General features: G+C 40.4%; 1 protein-coding gene across 6 annotated transcripts in view; it reads right to left on the bottom strand.

Moving 5' to 3' along the window:
• The window catches only part of Ptpmeg (protein tyrosine phosphatase Meg), a 320,358-nt gene that overhangs the window by 132,102 nt on the left and 169,624 nt on the right, over positions 1-18,632 (bottom strand). For 5 of the 6 annotated variants that reach the window (XM_055076238.1, XM_050187531.2, XM_050187532.3 and 2 more), the window contains 11 exons: positions 18,221-18,377; positions 14,005-14,118; positions 12,067-12,109; positions 11,830-11,908; positions 11,609-11,706; positions 7,967-8,087; positions 5,934-6,027; positions 2,725-2,813; positions 2,561-2,624; positions 1,784-1,947; positions 677-745 (listed from right to left, as the gene is read on the bottom strand). In XM_055076238.1, the coding sequence (XP_054932213.1) occupies positions 677-745; positions 1,784-1,947; positions 2,561-2,624; positions 2,725-2,813; positions 5,934-6,027; positions 7,967-8,087; positions 11,609-11,706; positions 11,830-11,908; positions 12,067-12,109; positions 14,005-14,118; positions 18,221-18,361 (1,076 nt within the window). In that variant the 5' untranslated portion in view covers positions 18,362-18,377. The remainder of the gene's footprint in view (positions 1-676; positions 746-1,783; positions 1,948-2,560; positions 2,625-2,724; positions 2,814-5,933; positions 6,028-7,966; positions 8,088-11,608; positions 11,707-11,829; positions 11,909-12,066; positions 12,110-14,004; positions 14,119-18,220; positions 18,378-18,632) is intronic. The other variant, XM_050187530.3, reaches the window with a different exon arrangement.

The raw sequence follows: 18,632 nt of genomic DNA, 5'->3' as shown, positions 1-18,632 counted from the left end.
CAGAGACGATAATGAGCCCACTCGTGTGATCACTTTAGTGACGATTTTCGAGTCTCTGAATTTCGTTTGCAGCTTTGCCGAGTGTAGATAAGGTGACTGTGAGACCCTGCGCATGATTAATAGGCTAGAGATCATGGACAGTGTTCTCGAGCGATCGTTTTTGGAGATAGTTTCACTCTTGGAATATTTTGAGAGCTGCATGCATTCGCGTGTACGGCCGACAGCGTTTCAGGCACTGTGCCATGCTCATTATCTTCTCACAGTGCCCAGCGTGCTGTCAGTCGTATACTTCAACCCATCCAGCGGTGATTTTCACAGATTCTCGCGACAGTGAAACTATATCTGAAAATAATTGTGCAAGAATAGCACCCCATGATCCTCAGTGCAGCGAACTACTGTACAAGGCAATCTGCATCAATGTAACTTCGGGCAGTCCTGCTACACAGAAAGTGAATGTTACATGCTGGTGCCAGCTGTTTTGCCCTTCTTTTTCTAGGGTTTTTTTGTTCTTTTCAAGTAATTCGTAAAACCACTTTTATTTGAAGATTGTAGATAGTGCGGCAGACTTCGAATTAACAAGGTTTCACAGTGCTTCAAATAAGCACCTACTCATTTTTTCAGCAGCTCTCAGATTGAAGGTTTTGCACAAAGAGATGACATGGGAAGGGACCAATACCTGAGAAAAGGCCGGTCATCTAGGCCCCTCTTCTTCATGTCTTCAAGTGTCTGGTATTCTGTTCGGCCGCTAGAAAGGGAGAGAAAGGGATGGTAAAGTTAAGGTATGAGCTGTAGAGCTTTGTAAGACGCTCATGTGCCTACATATACTTTGTAGTAAACCTGTGATAACCTCATGATGGTCTTTCAATTAATCCGTATGAACAGTGTAGCACGAATGTCCTTCTGCACAAGCCAGGATTGACTGGTTGGGTCTTATTTGCAAAAGTTCCTTACTGTTTCGTACACTATATTTTCACAGGTCCAGCATGACGGCTCTTGAAACACCATATATGTTGACTGAAGAAAAAACTAGAACGAAACCACTGCTTATTTACAAAATCTATTTTTTGAAGAAAGTAAAGAAAGAATATATAGGTAGTCAAGCAATGAAGACAAGAAACAGAATGAGTAAATGGGAAAGCTGTTTTTTTTTTTTTTCGTTATAAACACACATCCCGAGACACAAATTGAATTCCCTGTCCATTCAAATTCGTACATTCTAAAGTGCACAACTACAAACACAATCCTCTATCTTCATGAAAATTTAATTATGTACAAAGGGGCAAGGCAGAGATGTTGAAAGTGGTAAACAACTTTCAATATCGACAGCAGGCCAGACATGCGGCAGAGTAAACTGCACAGGAGTGTCAAATGTGAAAAGAAGGACCTAATCTGCAAACAACAATCACAACAAATGTGCAAGTGTGAATGTAACATGCTACTATACATGTCATACCCCTCCTGCTTTGAATAATGCTTCACAAAATGTAAACCCAGCACAAAAACAAACATCTTAGTACGCCCAACAACCTTATTCAGAAACACGTGTTCCTTGTGTAGATCTTATGCCTACCCAGAAACATGCTCGCCCACAAGAACTTTCACCGTCATAATACTTGTACAGCTCGTTAAAGACTATTTTATTGTCACAACATTCGAAAATCTTTTCAAAGACAACAACAAACCAAAGCTCAGTACAGCCGAGATTCGAACACAAAAATGTTGATGACGTGTCACCTGGTTTGTAACACCAAGGATAAATAAATGCTTGTCAGTGCTCCCATACCTGTATCTGAACTTGGAACCGAGGCTGAAGAGAAACCGCTTGGTGGTTGGACGGGGCAAGTTCAGGCGAAAGAAGGTGTGGTGCTCCACACACGATTTCCACAGGTTCTTGCATGATCGGTAGCTGAGCATGTTGAAGCCGAGGAGATTGTCGTAGCTTTCAGTCTGTGTGACACGAGATGCAGCAGAAAAAACACTCAACAATGTTGTGTTGTAGTGATGGTGCATAACTATACAGTGCCCAAATTTGAGTCACAAATCTGACTCTTAATTAAGCATACTTGTGCCAAGAAATACAAGTACCACTCAAAGCACAATGATAGCACCGAACACAGTCGTTGGTCATTGGAATGCGATCTACAGGCCAGGGCATTGGCTATTTATATATGACTCCCGGTGTAGTCGCTGGTGCTCATGTCAATTCTAAAATGCACAGCCCTATTTGTTACACAAGGTTCTCTTGCTATGGCATTGGTGACAACATTTGGCGAAATTTCGATACATGTAGGCATATCTTGTGCCAGACAATAATTTTGTGGCAATGGTTACCCAGCAAGAAATGGTCACTAGAAAAAAATAAAACAGCATACACATGTCAATATTCTACTTCCCTTTATTGCATAGGCCTTAAGCGAGCATGCTGAAAGACAGGTTTAGATAAAGACGTTTCCTTGCAAAAATACCTAGGAAAAATGCAAAGTGCAACTTATATATATGCTGTAACACGGCATACTTTTGTAGTTACCCAATGGGGAAAAAAAAAGTGCAGAATACTTACCCCTTCTCTTCTCAACTGAATAAAGAACTGTTTTCTCTTGAATGAGATCTTCACTATCTTTGCCCTGGGAGAGAATAAGAAAGGCAAATGATACGACGACATTGTGCAAGAGGAAAAGAAAAGGAGAATTACAGCTAATTTTGAATAAACGTCAAGTGTCTCACCAGGAGAAGGTGTTGATGCGTATGTTGTTCTGAAACACTACGAGACCATAGGACGTCACGCCAAGCTGAATCTCAGCTTGTGTAGAGTCCTGCGTAGAGAAAAATAGAAGTTACACAGCTTACAACAAAAGTTACTAGGCTCAGTAAGCAATTATAAGTGCTAAACAATGGGCCGATTAGACTCGTTATAAAAAATGCTAAGCTAGATTTCTCGCAGTGCTCAAATAACCAAAATGGTGATTTCTGGACATCTGGTGCACTGTTTTTGCTTTCCAGAGCCAAATATGTATGGTGTCAAGAAATGCAAGAAAAAGCAAAAAACTAAGCAACAACTCAACATTAGTCCGCAATCTAGTGAAGTTTTTGTCGCCATATCTTGGACAGTGCACGTTCAGAAAAGCCAACTTGGTAGTAGGTATGTTTCCAAAGGACCCATGGCAACAGGATGCCTTTTTGACCATTGCACGGCATTAAAAGTGCACCATATAATTTGATGTCATCAATGCTATACCAGGCAGAACTAGCATTGAATATGCAAATGAGTTCTGTAATATTCTGCAAAGTGGAGTCATTTTCATGAAAAGAGACTGGCATTTGCATGATGCATCACGCTTTGACACTTCCTGTGGTCGGTGCCAAGTTTATCTTTAGTTTCATCAGGTTGGCACAAAATGTCAAAAAATATTCAGTGAGACCTTAAATTTCTTAGTACACTCATGACAAGACGTGACAACTTTTGAACTAACTACAACTGTCCCTTTGAAGCCAAACAGTAATACAAAGCAGCAGAACAAATCATTAAACATTTCAAAAACATTGGTCTAATTTGATGTTGAAATGCTTATCACAAAGATGTATTTTCCTTAAGATTATGAGCAAGCAGAAGTTACTGCCTTCTTGTGGAGCTCAGCATATCAACACAATAGAATGTCAATTCAGCAGCAGATGCAGTTCTTGAGAGATGCCAATGGCCTTGTGGGAACTGCAACATTTTTAACATAGCCCCATACATATTCACAATGCTCATAGAGCCCACAGTTTGCCCTGGCTCAATGAATTTTTTTGCTTCGTATTATGAATAACATGTCACTAAATATTATCAGCATAGTCACAAAACTTCAAATTATTGGGAAGACAACATGAATATGAGAGTAAATGGCACAGTACATATATGTAAAAATACCTTTGTTATATGATGTTCGTCGTTATAAGCATGCTGATGTCAGCAACACTTAGATAATTTGCTATACTTTTGTTAGTTATATCAATCTCTGAGTGTGTGTATGTATGTATATATATATATATATATATATATATATATATATACCTAGATAGATATAGATATATCTGAACAGAAAGGAACTACATGAAGGAAATAAAATAAAGACACATCAAACATGTGGCCAGCGACAGCAACATGTCAAAGCTTATTGGCCATTTATGTGAGGTGCTGCTCAGCAACAATGAAAATTGGTGGCAGTATATTGAAGCACTATTTCTGGCGGCAGAGATGAACAAGCATTTTATAACATTTTTATAAAGGCAGCGGTTTCTTTTCTCAATCGGATAATTTATCACTGCGTTCTTTCTCGGTCATTACTACTTCATAACTGATTCCATGAGTACCATCTGATGGCAACTGCAAATGAGTTCCCTGAACTCACTCAATCACAAATGTCATTTAATGCTTCTGGGTCACAGCAAGCAAATAACAAATTAGATTAATATCATAGCTACGAATGACAGCAATTATCCTTCCAGACACGACATTAATTATGAAGTTCCACAGCTATTGGTAACACAGCCTACTGAAATGGCATAAAATACTTTGTGTACATTGCCCCCAAGGTGTTCCATACAATAATAGGTAAAGTTCAACATGCTCATATTTAAGTTCCATAAGACAGGGACCTCATAGCAATGCCTAATAAAAATTCTAGAAAGGAGGCGATGACCTTTTATTATAGACAGCTCCATACTGCACAGCTCTGCACAGTTGAAAAATTTTAATCAAAGCATTTAAGCATGTATGACCCACCACTGTGGCTCAACGGCAGTGCTGCTGTGCTGCTGAGCACTAGATCATGAATTAAAAAAAAAAAAAAAAAATCAAATTTTGGGGCTTTACGTTCCAAAACCACAATCTGATTATGAGGCATGCTGTGGTGGGGGACTCTGGAAATTTTGACCACTTGGGGTTCTTTAACGTGCACCTAAATCTAAGTAGTACATGGGTGTTTTCGCATTTTCCCCTTACATTAGTGTTTTTGCATTTCGCCCTCCATCGAAATGCAGCTGCCATGGCCGGGATTCGATCCTGCAACCTCTTGCTTAGCAGCCCAGCACTATAGCCATTAAGCAACCATGGTGGGTAGGTCGTGGGTTCGATTCCCAGCTGTGGTACCTGACCCGATGGGGCGAAATGCAAAAATGCCCAGGTGCCATGCTTTTGGTGCTTATAAAAAACAACAGGTGGTCAAAATTGGCTCAGAGCCTTTCACTACAATGTCCCGCATAATCCATTGCATAGTTTCAGGACATTAAGCAGCAAAACTTTTTGCATGTGCTTTATCCTTGTTCTAAAGGGCAGGGAGGTGCCCGGCTGCCATTATTAAATAGACTTGTAAGTTCAGCTCAAAATGACGTTTCATTTGTCCTCAATGTTAAGGTACTAAAACATTCAGGTGGTGTGAACAAGCCTTTCAAGCATAGACAGCGAAAATTTATAGCCATAATCAGCGCAGTTCAATGACGCAGAGGTACTATTTCATTCCTCGACTATTGCACTAGTCAGTAAAAGAATGCTCTATATTACGAGCTGTATGACTTCATTGCATCCATAACTGTCACATCATCTGTTGCATCAAACACTTCATGCTCATAAACTCCACAGATTCCGTGCTCCATGCAGCAAAATCAATCAAAATCAAATAAAATCATGCCCTTTCAATAACACAAAAACTTATACTCTAATGAAGAGCCAGGACTTGGTGCATGCATGTAGCCTGTACAGGGGATAACAGCACGTAAAGGTAAGCCTATTTCATCTCAGTATTGCACTGCGATGCATGAGTGCATGACCACCTACTAGGGTGTTGCCATCTTTCGTGATAAAAACGTGGGTGGCTACAACATACAGGCACAATCAAGCAAACACATATACTGCTAACCCACAGAACATGCAATACAAACATGCAAACGTTCCTTACCCTTACCCTTGCCTTGTGCAAATCCACACCGTACATGTCCAACCTCTTTGCGTGCTCGAGGAAGTTGAACTCTGCGTCTGCTGAATTCTGGCCTCTGAAGTGTGAGAAATGGCAATTTAAAAAGATGAAATGTGATTAAGGTGTAACAGTTCCCAGAAAGAGGAGATCTTAAATTCAGAGAAGGCTAGTTTCTTGTTTCTCTGGCCGGATCCACAAAATACACCGAAGAGCCTTCCTTATCATTTCTGTTTTTAAACACGACAGATTAATTTTTTTTTTTTGTAATATGAATCACTTTAAGCACAATTAATGCTCGGACTGAGGCTAGCAACTGTGAAATATAGCTCAAATGCAAAAAAAAAAGTCCCATGATTACAACACTCCATAATGCGAAATTTGAATGCAGCTGAATACGTGTTTTCATTTCGCAATATATTGAGGCAAGGAATTTGAGACCAAAATCACCACACCGACTGGCAGTGAGCTAGTGCCACCATCGCCTTCGCAGAGGGAGGGGCAGTATGGGCATGCAGTATGATGAGCAGCTTTGGAGCCAGCTGTGGAAGAAGGCGATGATGAACGTGTGAGCAGTGGCACGAGCGCATTTGCGCAGATATGCTGAGGAGCGCCGACGCCCAACCCAGGAACGGGTGCCAAAAAGCGGCACTCTAAAACATGGCTTGTGCAACGTGCGCAAGTAAACTTCACCACTGCCTGTTTTATATATAAGGTCGCACTTTTCCACTCCTGCAACAACGCCGCCTCAGGATTAAGCAGGATTACTATTTAGCAGGCACCCCACCAGATGTGAATGGCAAAATTAGGTAACATGCACAAAGCAAAAGTCAATGATGGCATCACTGCTCATCGTCACGATCATCACCAATGCTGTCAGTGATAATATTCATACTGTCAGTAATACTGATAATAACCCTAATGAGTAAAATTTACACTACATGGTGTTTTGTCTTGTTTTCCTGTGAGAAAAATGGAAAGCAGTTGAAGAGTAGGCATTTGGACTAGTTAGTTCACGAGTTGCGCTGTAAAAAACAGCAGTAACGGGACATGAGGTTATTTGAGAACAGCACTGGCATGCACCATATTCTTTTAATAGAAAACTTTTCACCCATGTTGACAAACATGGAGTACACAAAAATGTAAAGTTCGATATTTTAAAAAAGCTGGTGACAGTAATTCCAAAGGCATTCTGAAATGTGGTGACACGCTGGCTGATTTCAGCACGAACATCAAACTGAGGCAACAAATAATATTAGTTATTGAACTTCTAACTTTTTACATGGAGGCCACAAGCTTTTTGTTCAAGAAGCAGGTGTCTGCTGCAGCTGCTGTTTGTAGTTTTGTCATGTCTCATTATCTTACTGCTTTCCTGCTAAAAGCAATCAGCAGAGGAAAGAATGCAGCCAGGGCTGTGTCCCTTCTATAAAACATTCCAGCAGGTGGTGCCGCCACTAGCCTATTGCAGGTGCTTCAGCATAAATTTTGAGTAATTCTTAACAAAGACAGTCAAGTAGAAATGAATGACTATTTTTGTCGACTAAACATTTGCAGTGACAGACCGAAAATGTGCGCTTACCACAAACAGAAACTGTTTAATTAAACTATGTTAACTCATTGGCTCATAAAAACATTATTAAATGACACATGTTGCAAAAGGAAAAACTGAAGCTTGGCAGTGCTCAAAGGAAGTGCATTTAGTAGGTTCAGACATGCACTACTATTGAGATGTTCATCCCCAAACATGTAGCAAGATGCCATTAACATTCCACATATCCCTTTCCCGCAAAGCCTCTGTTAAAAAACTACCTGGAATGCCAGTGTATATTGCTGATGGCTTTCAGGTGAATAGCACAAAACAGATGTTAGTCTCAAGGTTAATACTGAGCACATAAGCCTTTAGAACTGACTGGCTTCAATTTTGCTATGACAATGCAACATCGTTGCTGTTTAAAACTTGTATGACATTGCTGAAATCTTTCGTAGGTGAAGACGATGATGCCGGCTATCATACGTACTTGTGCAGCTTGTGCAGCTCAGCAATCTTTTCCTCCAGCTCTTCCGTTTGATGAGGCACTAATCTCATGTCAGCCAGGTAGCCATGCTTGTGATCATCAGGATTGTAGTCTCCCAGTTCAGCTGTGTGACGAGCAAAATGTATTTTAGACACTACAGGGTTTTATGTGTGTGCGTGTGAATGTGTGCATGTGAGTGTGTGCATGTGAGTGTGTGCATGTGTGTGTGCATGTACAGTAGAGCGCATCTACAATGAAAGCCTGTACAACGAAATGACCTGCATGATGAAGGAATAATTCTGTCCCAGTTCCACTGTGCACGACCTTTACAACAAAGTTACTTGTATAATGAATGATTTCAGAGGCCCCAAGCACTTCATTATAAACGCATTTGACTATATGTGTGTGCGTGCATAGGAACAAAAGCAACACTGCCAGTGACCTCGCCAAGCTCATTATCATTAGCTTCAGTAACGCTACCTGTACAATACACTACTAAAGGGGCCCTGAACCACCCGTGGGGCTTGGTGAAATAACAAAGTTCACGGGTAGCATACGCTGCTGTGAACATCTCAGTCAAGTTTTGCTGTTGCACGTGGTGCGTGGAGCTCGCAAGCAGAGCGTGAAGTCCCCTCTCTCGAACACTCTTGTTTCAACAGAAGCCTGCTCCTCATTCTCTTCTGGACACTTTATATCATAATAAAGTGGATTCCCACACGTGGCTGCTATTGGTAGTTGCAGACTGCTACGTAGCGTAGATACCGTGTCTGCCACAGGGTGCCGCCACAAGTCCGCTGGCTAAGCGCACTGCAGCTCACTGAGGAAAACTACATTTGGCTTACGTTTAGCATGTCGCAAGCACCAAAATCGGAAGTTGCGGCATCTACATTAACATCCAAAATGCAACTTGGACTGCGCGCCACAGTGACAATCAGAAGGCGGAGCACTGTGGGCATGGCCCACTCTGCCGTAGCCTTTGCAGTACAAGGCACTAAAGAAGTAGAAGCACCACGGAGACCATGTTTGATTGTCAATAACTCTGCTTCTGCTGATCGCATTCAGGTACTTTTTGCGGCAAGGTATTCCTGAAACAGCAGATTTTCACTTCAAATGCTTTTCCCCACTTTGATAAAAATTCATTTAGGGCATCTTTAAGGTATGTCGATTCCCGTCAGATGCCTGACAAGAAAAATAAAGAACCCAGGTGCCCATGCAACGGGGAATACCCTGTTCTTTCATTACACAATTTGTGTGCTACATACTAAGGACTCTTGTGAGATTTCCCTATTGCAGTCACATGATAGTCTTGAGCTGTACACATTGTTTGGTGCAACAGATAATCACAACAATGCTTTTTGCCACACTTGTCAAATAAACACCGACTCGAAACAGGTGTGGCAACATCAAAACACCTAAAAATTGTCCAGTGTGAGTCAGCATTATTAAAAATTCCGGAGTTTACTGTCGTAACCTGGGACCATTGCCCAAAGCCCCCATTTTCGACATGATAGAATCAAAACCACAAGCAGGGCAGGCTTGTAGTTGAATACCTTCAGGAAGGAACAATGCGAATCAAATGAGGGACAGAGAAAGCAGCAGGCAAAACAAACACTGTGATCACACTTAAAGGATTTATTGCAGCAAGGAGCAAAACAATTAACCCACCATCCCGGCCCTGCAAAAGTGGATGTCCAGCGAAGCTGTTGAAAATGACCAGTACAACTGCTGAGGGAGGTATGCAAGGCTTTATTGCTATAGAGTAATGGTACTAATTGGACTAATGGTAATTTCGACAGCATGCGACCACCCATAGCGGTGCTGCAACAATGTTGAAGTCAGTTGCTAAGCTGGTTCTTTTATATACAGAAGGCTAGGGACGTCACTCCCCACGTTGTAAGCTGCCGTCGCAACTTGTATAACAGTAATCTTTACTGGGGTGCAGAAAGTGCTACAGGCTTCGCACTGTTATCAAGAGCGCCTTATCATCAATTATGCGGTTGAAATGCTCATTTTGGGCTCGTTCTTTATTGATAAGTATGCTGTCCTGTATGTTGTATGTGCGATTCCAAAGAATGTATGCACTGTTTGCGTCACTCTGCTGAGTGCTTGAAGCCTGTGCCTTAACAGAGGGTATGAGCCACTGCTCCTGGCCTGCACTGCTGCCGGGACAGGCCCACATTTTTGCTAATGGATGCAGACACGAGAAATGCCGACCACCCAGCGGATAACAGCTTCACTGTAATAAACACAAAGAATGTTGTATGGTATGTGTAAGACATAACTTAACTCATCAGTAAAGCATGCCGCACATATGCTGCGCTTCTTTGACATGCTTAATTAAAGCGTGGGTGACATACGAGGCGAAATCTTGATAACCGTGTTACATTCCTACTACACTTGAGCTTAACTGGTTGTTATATCTAAACACAACTTCCGTTTTATGCAAGACGGCAAAATTTACTATGTGTGGCCAGGTTTGAGCAATTAGAACTTTGAGCAGTAACAGAGGGCTCCCGTGGTTACTTGCTCAGACACTGCTACATTACTTTCCCGCTGAGACTGTTTGATGGCATTGCTATTTCGTGCGCATGGGTGCACAGTCACATGGTATTTTTCATATTTCGTGGGCTTCCTTTATCTGCCGGAAAAAAGAAGTAGACACAATGTGTACCTTGCTGGAAACCTTTCACTTTTATGTCTATTGGAATTTCCTACAACCTCCGAATTGACAACTTGACAATTAGAGCAACAGCTAAAATGTTAGGTGCCTTATAGAGTCATGTACGGGCCGCACTTTCTTTTCCCAGAATTTTGACAAGGTGGGGCCTTTACACAAGACCGAACCTTTTGGTCAAAATGGCGCTGGCACAGCTGGCGGCTTGTGCACACCCCGAACTCGTTGCATCAGACATCAATGCGCCGCTCTTGCCATCTAGTAGCGGCATGCCAAAGTACACAGTGCACGGGGCATCAAATGCGATTGCTTCTCTGTTGGAAAATTGTTTTCCCAAATATTTGGCTGCCAAATTGGGAATGCGGCCTTTACACAAGTGTGGGCTTTACGTGTCTATACGTTAATTGTTATTTACTAACTGAAGGTCACTGACTAAAATATTACTGGCAGTTTTTAAACAAAGCTCTAAACATTACGCGGTTCGTTTTGCTTGTGTGGAATAATCCATGTTCTTTTAAAACTTGGTGCACGATAGCTGAGACGCACTGTATAACAGAAACTTATAGCAGAGTTTGATGTATAGTATTGCTTACCTATAGTAGCATGTTAGGAAATTAATAAAGACACAGCAGTGCTGATGGTTTATGTCATGTTCAAATTGCGCAGGCATAACTCTTACTAGACTAACCAACTATATCTTGCTTATTTGATGGCGCATGTCAGCAGTAAGATAATCATTATGACGGAAATTGTTGTACCATTTGTTTTTGAAAAGAGGGCTCTTACAAGACAACAATGCTTTGAGCACATTGTTTTTGACAACGATATCACAACATATTATCAGTGCTGCTGCTTCCCCATATCTCTTGCAGTTTTCAGGTAGCTCTCAGCACCATCATGCCTCCACTACACTATAACGCTCTGACATCTGGGACAAATATCCCGGAAGGAAAGGGCACAGCAACACTCACATTGAACAGCGTAGCTGGCAAGAAGAGCTGCCGTGGCTGGTGGGATAACCAACCTCCCTTCTAGGATGTCCTTCTTGAGTTGAAGAAAAAAGTAGTACCTGACAACGAGGAAACGAAAAATGTTATTAGATTTCGAAAGCTTCACACAGGAGAACCGTCACTTCTCCTAACACTTGGGTATATCAGTGCTCGTTTTGAGTAAGAGGAGAGATGATCCTTGCCTCGTCCACTCTTCCTGAAGTTTGCTGGGATCAGAAACGTAGAACTTTACACGAAAGTAAAGCAGGTACGGAGGTCCAACTGAAAATGGTGGAAAGCAAGAAGCAAAAACTTCACTCGCTGCAGTAATTACTAGCATTTGTCAAACAAGGTGTTGCCATTGTTTCTTCGAGGAAAAATTAATGACTAATTGGGCAATGAGAAAAACAAAAAGAAAGCTAGATTTTAACTGAACTTACCTTTCATCTGTTTTTTGATGCTTTTTACAGGATCAAGCCACCTCTGAAATGCAGTTAAAGAGACAAAGAAAAAATTAGCCATCCAAGCTATTGTATAGCATGCACCATTCCAAAGATGGTGTCGCAAAATATATTTAAGATATGAGCAGTTCAAGTAACCAACACAAGCTTGTAAACAGCATCCCAGTAACATCTGTCACACATTCAACTATGGCATGTCACGATTATTAAAATCAACTTTCAAGAGAGAGAGAGAGAGAGGAAACTAGTAAAGGCAGGGAAGTTAACCAGACAAGCATCCATTTGGATACCATGCGTGGAGAATGTTGGCGAGAAATTGAAACTAAGTAGGAAAAAACAAAACCTGAGACTTTACGTGCACAGTAGCAGTGCTTGTTGTCTATAAGCTTCCTCTCGGGTCTGCTGATTAATAAATGATTTGTTAAAGCCAACACAGCTTCTTGGGTTGATGATGGTTAGTGGAGTAGGTATGGTTGAAGTGTAGCTGCATATCTCAAATCTTGTTTTATTTTTTTCATTTACAAAGTGTCTGCTGGCTTTATTTTAAAGCTGTAAGTTAATGTATTTCTGAATAAACAAGCAATGTTACTCCATACTACAAAGAACTTTCAGCAAGAAATGGCAGGTGAAAACAAACAATATTAATTTAGGAATTTTTTAGTACAGAAATAACAAGGTCATGAATTTGTACACCAGTGTAAACTTTTATAAAGTTATTTCAGTTATTAAGGCTTAAAAAGAAACCTGCTGTAGACAGAAATGTGTCTGTTACTATTACTTTTTTTTTTTAAATCTGTCACAAGCCTAGTGCCTGAACTTCCAGAATTGGAGCTGGAAACATTGCAGAGCTGGAACTTACGGTGCATGCAAGGCACAAGTTGGACAACACAACTGAACCGCTGACTGGAAAAGAACATACTGATTCAGCATTTTAAGGATAATGCAAGCTAAACCCTCCCGAAAAGCTGGAGTGAAGGGTATACCCAAATGCACTCAAACAGACATACAGGACTTCCTGCCATTTGCTTCAAAAATGCAGTTGAGGCTAGACATGTAAAACAAGAAGATGATGAAATAAACAAGTATGTGCATACCGTATTATCAAAACCAAGTGATTCAAGTTCCTTACAAGTTATTCCTAATCAAACAATACAAAATCCTAAGAAAATAATCACAACCACACTGTTTACATGGATTTCACTATTACTGTAGCTTGGATGCACTAGGCAGTTTCACAAAAAGCACGAAAAATGAAAGGTGTGCCAATATTCGAATTTTCATAATACAAATCAAATAGTCTGTGCTATTTTATTCGTATTTGATTAGAGAATTCACAATTCAAACTTGTAAAATTATTGTCTTTGTTCAAATGAAAGATGTGACAAAAGAGGTTACACTTGATGGGAGTGTCAAGGGGAAAAGACCAATGCAAATGAGTACTCTTCGGAATAATTCTGCTGTAAGACAGCTCTGAATGCTGCAGAGAGGTACCAGTTCTTCATCAAAGATGTGGATCAGCCAGGAAATCTATCACTTAAAAGCTCCTCTGTTGCCCTGAAATTAAGTTGTGAACGGCATTGCATGCATGTAGCAAATAATGAATTAAATGCAACCTTCGGGACCTGGCATACTCCATGCAACACACGCACACACACACACACTCACGTTAGAGACACTGCAAATCAGTGTTGAATTTTTTTCTTACAAATATTCATATAAGACAATATCGGAAATGTGTTAGAAGCTGAGAAAAGAAGTCATTGTCCATAGTCTGCTAAAAAACAGGCTGCTGCCTAAATGCAATATTTTGTCGCCAGACAATCCTAAAGACTGCGAAACATGGCATAAAATCCACTAAAGTGGCAACAACGTGCTAATGGAAAATGTCATACATGCACAGCCATATTTAACACATACCATGCCATCAATGGCCGATGCCTTTTCTGAAAATTGCAGCCCAAAGTAATCCTTTTCCACCAGCTCGGAGTGTCGGAAGACGAGGTCAAATAAAACTTGGCCTTTGGATCGTTTCTGCAATGTGATCAAGAGCATACACAAGATGGTCAATTTCCTGCCACAGCAACATCCCATGGGATTTAACATCCAAAAGAAATGTATGGGCTATGAGAGACTAAACACTGTGGAACTCAACACTCTGGGACTTATTAACTGCAGTTCCTTACTATACACTTACATCTATAAGCACACAATGTGAAACCAACAGATAATGAAGCCAAGAAAAGGACACGAAAATTTTTCTCGTTTTAATCAAAATGTAGAAATGTTGAGGTAAATGTAAATGAAAGCAGACGAAAAGACAACGCGCTGCCAGTGGGAACTAAACCCACATCTTCCTCATTTGGTAAGCAGGTGAACTGATGGGTATCCAGAGGCAGCAAGAATTGAACCCATGATCTCTCGCAGCCAAGGGAAGCACGTTACGACAATGCTATGACTGACGTCCTACAACTGGCAGATCCAGAAGAAGGGTGGGCCTTGGGGCTCCAGATTCTTCCAATGACAAATCCTACAAACAGCATTGGGCATGCAGCGAGACCTCGAACTCCCAACTCCTCCCTCGTTATCTGCGTGCTGGGATGAGGGCCCCCTTGTGAAGACTGCCCTGGATGTGCTATTGGGCGCTACACCCTCTGCCCATTGGCAACAAATTGTTTTTTTTTTTTTCTCATCCATTATCATTTTCTGTTACCTTATCATTTCTACATTTCAACTGATACAACAAATAATTTCTCCTGTGCTTTCCTTTGCTTCATTATCTGTTGGCTTCGTATGGTTGCAGCTGACAAAAAAAGCCAAGCTTTTCAGTTTCCACCCTTTCTTGCATTGATTATAAATACACAAGTGTATTTTTGTGTTTTGCCCCCATCAGAATTCAGCAGGTGCAGCCAGGCATCAAACTCGCAAATTTGCGCTCGGCAACAAAATTCCATAGTCACCGAGCCACCGCAACATCGTAGAAATACCACAAGACATAGGCATGCAGCTTAATTTTTGGTAATATTACACAACTATACATATATATATATATACTGCCAACAAAAAAATATAAAATAAGTTCACATGTAGGCAACTTCTGGATTCTGGAACTGTTTATGCAACAAACATGTTCCCCCAGTGAGACATTCATAATTATATGGAGTATTTACCAGAGTTGAACAAATAGCATACTCCTGGTTCACCAGTATTATATATCACTGATCTAAAAAGTCAAACAATTATCAACACTTATTGCATTCTGACTTTACTTAAAGTTTCTTCACTGCTTCTTGTAACAATCACATTTCTTCTCTTAAGAAAAAGGAAGGTTGCCTGTTGCATAGGTCAACATATGCTTCATTTAAATGGTAGCCAGTGTGCAGAAGTATTGAATACCAAATGCAAAACCAAAATCATTCCCTAAAAATGTTAGTTTAGAAGTGATGTGCACAATATGAACAATTAAACACAAAGATGCTTCAATGCATAAGCTACAATTGCTTTCCAAAGCTTTCAAAGTCGCACTGTTTTCTAAAGTGCACCTTATGAAACTTATATAAACTACTTTAAATTGTGGGAAGAAAAATAAGGGGGCCCAAGACTCTATATTTTTGTTACAACCATATGAAGGTACCAGACAATGAACCCAGAGAAAGCATAGGGTGCTATGTTTATTTAAAATGTAGAAATAATAAGTAAAAGGAAAATCAAAGTGGATGGTGAGACAAATTGTGGCGTTAGGTCCACAAATATACAGATGGTGCGCTGACAGTTTTGCAATATAAGAAAGCAAGAAGAACCAGCCTGATCATACACATACCGTGAGAGCAAAATATGCAACAACAAAAAAAAAAATGCGAAACTTGGAAGCCAGAGGGAGGATTACATATATTAAATTACACTGATGCCTGAATGGGCTAATGAAATGTTCTCATTAATATCACTTTGATTATCAGAATTTTCGTATGTCCAGAATAAAGCATTGTCAGTTTCACTCTTTAACTGCATGGTGTATCATCAGCAATATAGTTTGACACTTTTTTAGGAGTTAGGATGCCACATTAAAAAAGGGATAGCTTCCATTTAAAATTCCATGAGGGCCAAATTACCAGGTACTGCCATGACACTTTTCTTTTGCATAAGTTAGCCCTATAGCATCTACAGGTTAGTTATACACAATTATTAAGCCTTGTCCCTCACATAAAGCCCAGAAAAATAGCACTGGCATTTAAAGCAAAGCAAGTTTAAGAGCTTCAGTCCATAAAAATTATTGAAACATTATTTTACACCAAGAAGCTTACAAATTATACTAATGAACAAAAGAGCACAACTGAATATGCATATTATGTACAGAGGGCGAAAATATGAAAAGAAGCACCAATCTATATTTACAAATGCAAACAGCTGCAGAGGTTTGAAATGTTAGCTTACTTACACTGGTAAGACAGGTGCCCAGTTTTCAATTTCAGTGCAATAGGCAAATATGTATAATTGCCTAATTAGTGGTCTGGACCACAAGCCAGGTGTCTTTTGACATACAGCTGTCCTCTTACACATCTGTGACATGGATCACTGAAGATGTGATAGCTCAATGGCAAGATGATGTCCACATAATGACTTCAGCCTATGATGTTGGGCTTCCACAAGACCAAAAATTTTTTCCTTCACTCTACCCTAGTATAATAATACATTACCACCTAAATAAAAAAAATTGACTATCAAGGCATTTCATTTGCTATTAGAAATGAAGGGGTGCTATAAAATTTACTAAATCACTCAAAAATATTGAGCGAACATTATTATGTATGAGCAGCCTAACAACAGCACAAGATGTCCACTTAAATTATAGGAGAGCAAAAACAAAATAGTGAACAGCCACATGTTTACAATACCCTCAAAAGCTTGAGCCTAGCATTTTATAATGGAAGAAACCAAGGCAACAAGTGAGTCCCAGTCTTGCTCTTGCCATGCAAGGTCATTTTGCCCATGAGTTGGCAAAGAAGTTCATGAGATCCTTGATTCATAACACAGTAGTACATTTCAAAGTTTGCAATGCAGATGGCAAGTGGATAGCCATTCTCCACTGCCTCAAATGCATTGATGATACATAGGAATTTACTTACTGATAATGTTGAGCAACGCAACGTTTCAGAGCTTCAAATATTTTCCCAACTTTCTTAAAGAGAAATTTCTTATGAAAATTTTGAAGTTTGATTCATATGTATCTGTATTTGCCTAGCTTCACTAAATGCAGCAACCTCAGAATTTCATTCTGCATGAACATGCTTAAAAAGGGCCTGTAGCTACACATATTTGCTTCACTGATTTAGGGGAAATGATTGAACATTAACCTTATGCCATTCATGCGTTAATTCTTGTAAACTGACAAGATTTTTCATCTCTATACAGCTTCATATGATGTACTGCTAATAATGCTGCAGTAAAAAAAAAAAGAACTGTTTGTAGCTTTCTTGCCATTCATGTTAATACCTTGAACACACAGTTTAGGGGTATTACAAAAGGAGCAATACACCTATACTCTATGACATAAACTTTACACCATTTGTATGTTCTCCTAGGTTTGAAACTTTACCTGTATCGGTCATGGAAGCAACCAAACAAACAAGTTTATATTCACTGTTACCGCATCACCAAGATTGGGTGCCCCAAGAACATCCACATGTTTCACTGGTACAGCCTGACACTTCATTACGCACATCACCAAGTTCCACCAACAGGAAACCTGATAACGTATTCTAGTTTTTGTTCAGCAAAGTCCAGCTCACAACTTGTTGCATAGCACAATTTTGTGTAACTTTGTATGCTTTGATAGTTGTTTATAAGTTATGTCTGAGCCAAGAATAATAATAATACGTAATATTAATAATAAAAGTTATTTTTAGATATTATATCAGTATAAAAAGGCAGGCCCGCAGAGCAAACAAGGGCTTCACGGGTTCTGCTTTATAGGGAGCAGCAAGTTATACATAATCTGCTTCTCTCACTGCTTCAAATCTAAGTTGACAACGTGCAATCCCTCCATCAAATGTGACAAAAGGAGTGCTACTTTTTCCATGCAATCCTAGCAGCAGGAAAAGTGGCTGAACGGTGGATTAACGAGCAGGGCAGTAGGTACCTCAACATCGAAGGTATGCTGGCTGTCATCCAGGAAGAAGACGATGCAACGGAGGGTCTTGACACTCTTGGCGTCACGGGCTGACTCGGAGGCTTGGACGTGGTAGGTGCCGCTGGTGCTGCCCAGTGCCCTCCTGGACATGGTCCTTCGCCAGCCACTGCATTTTCAAAGCAACAGACAGCAGTCTTTTTAGAAATACAGTTACTAGTAAATGGATTGTGTCCATGTTCCTGCATGTGTTGTGTGTATGCATTTGCGCATGTGCCCTATTGCATAAGTGTGTGTACGTGTGTGTGTAAGAAGTATTAGATCTGTCTTTCAAATAGCTGTAAAAACAGTTCTATCCAACAACTCTCCATGGGGTTCCAATAATTTTCAAGAGTCCAAACAGTCATCTCACTCCTGCACTCCA

Source organism: Dermacentor andersoni, chromosome 2 (genome assembly GCF_023375885.2).
Source record: "Dermacentor andersoni chromosome 2, qqDerAnde1_hic_scaffold, whole genome shotgun sequence".
Classification (NCBI taxonomy): Eukaryota; Metazoa; Arthropoda; class Arachnida; order Ixodida; family Ixodidae; genus Dermacentor; species Dermacentor andersoni.
Note: the sequence above shows the minus strand (reverse complement) of the source record. Positions and strands in the feature narration are given on the sequence as shown.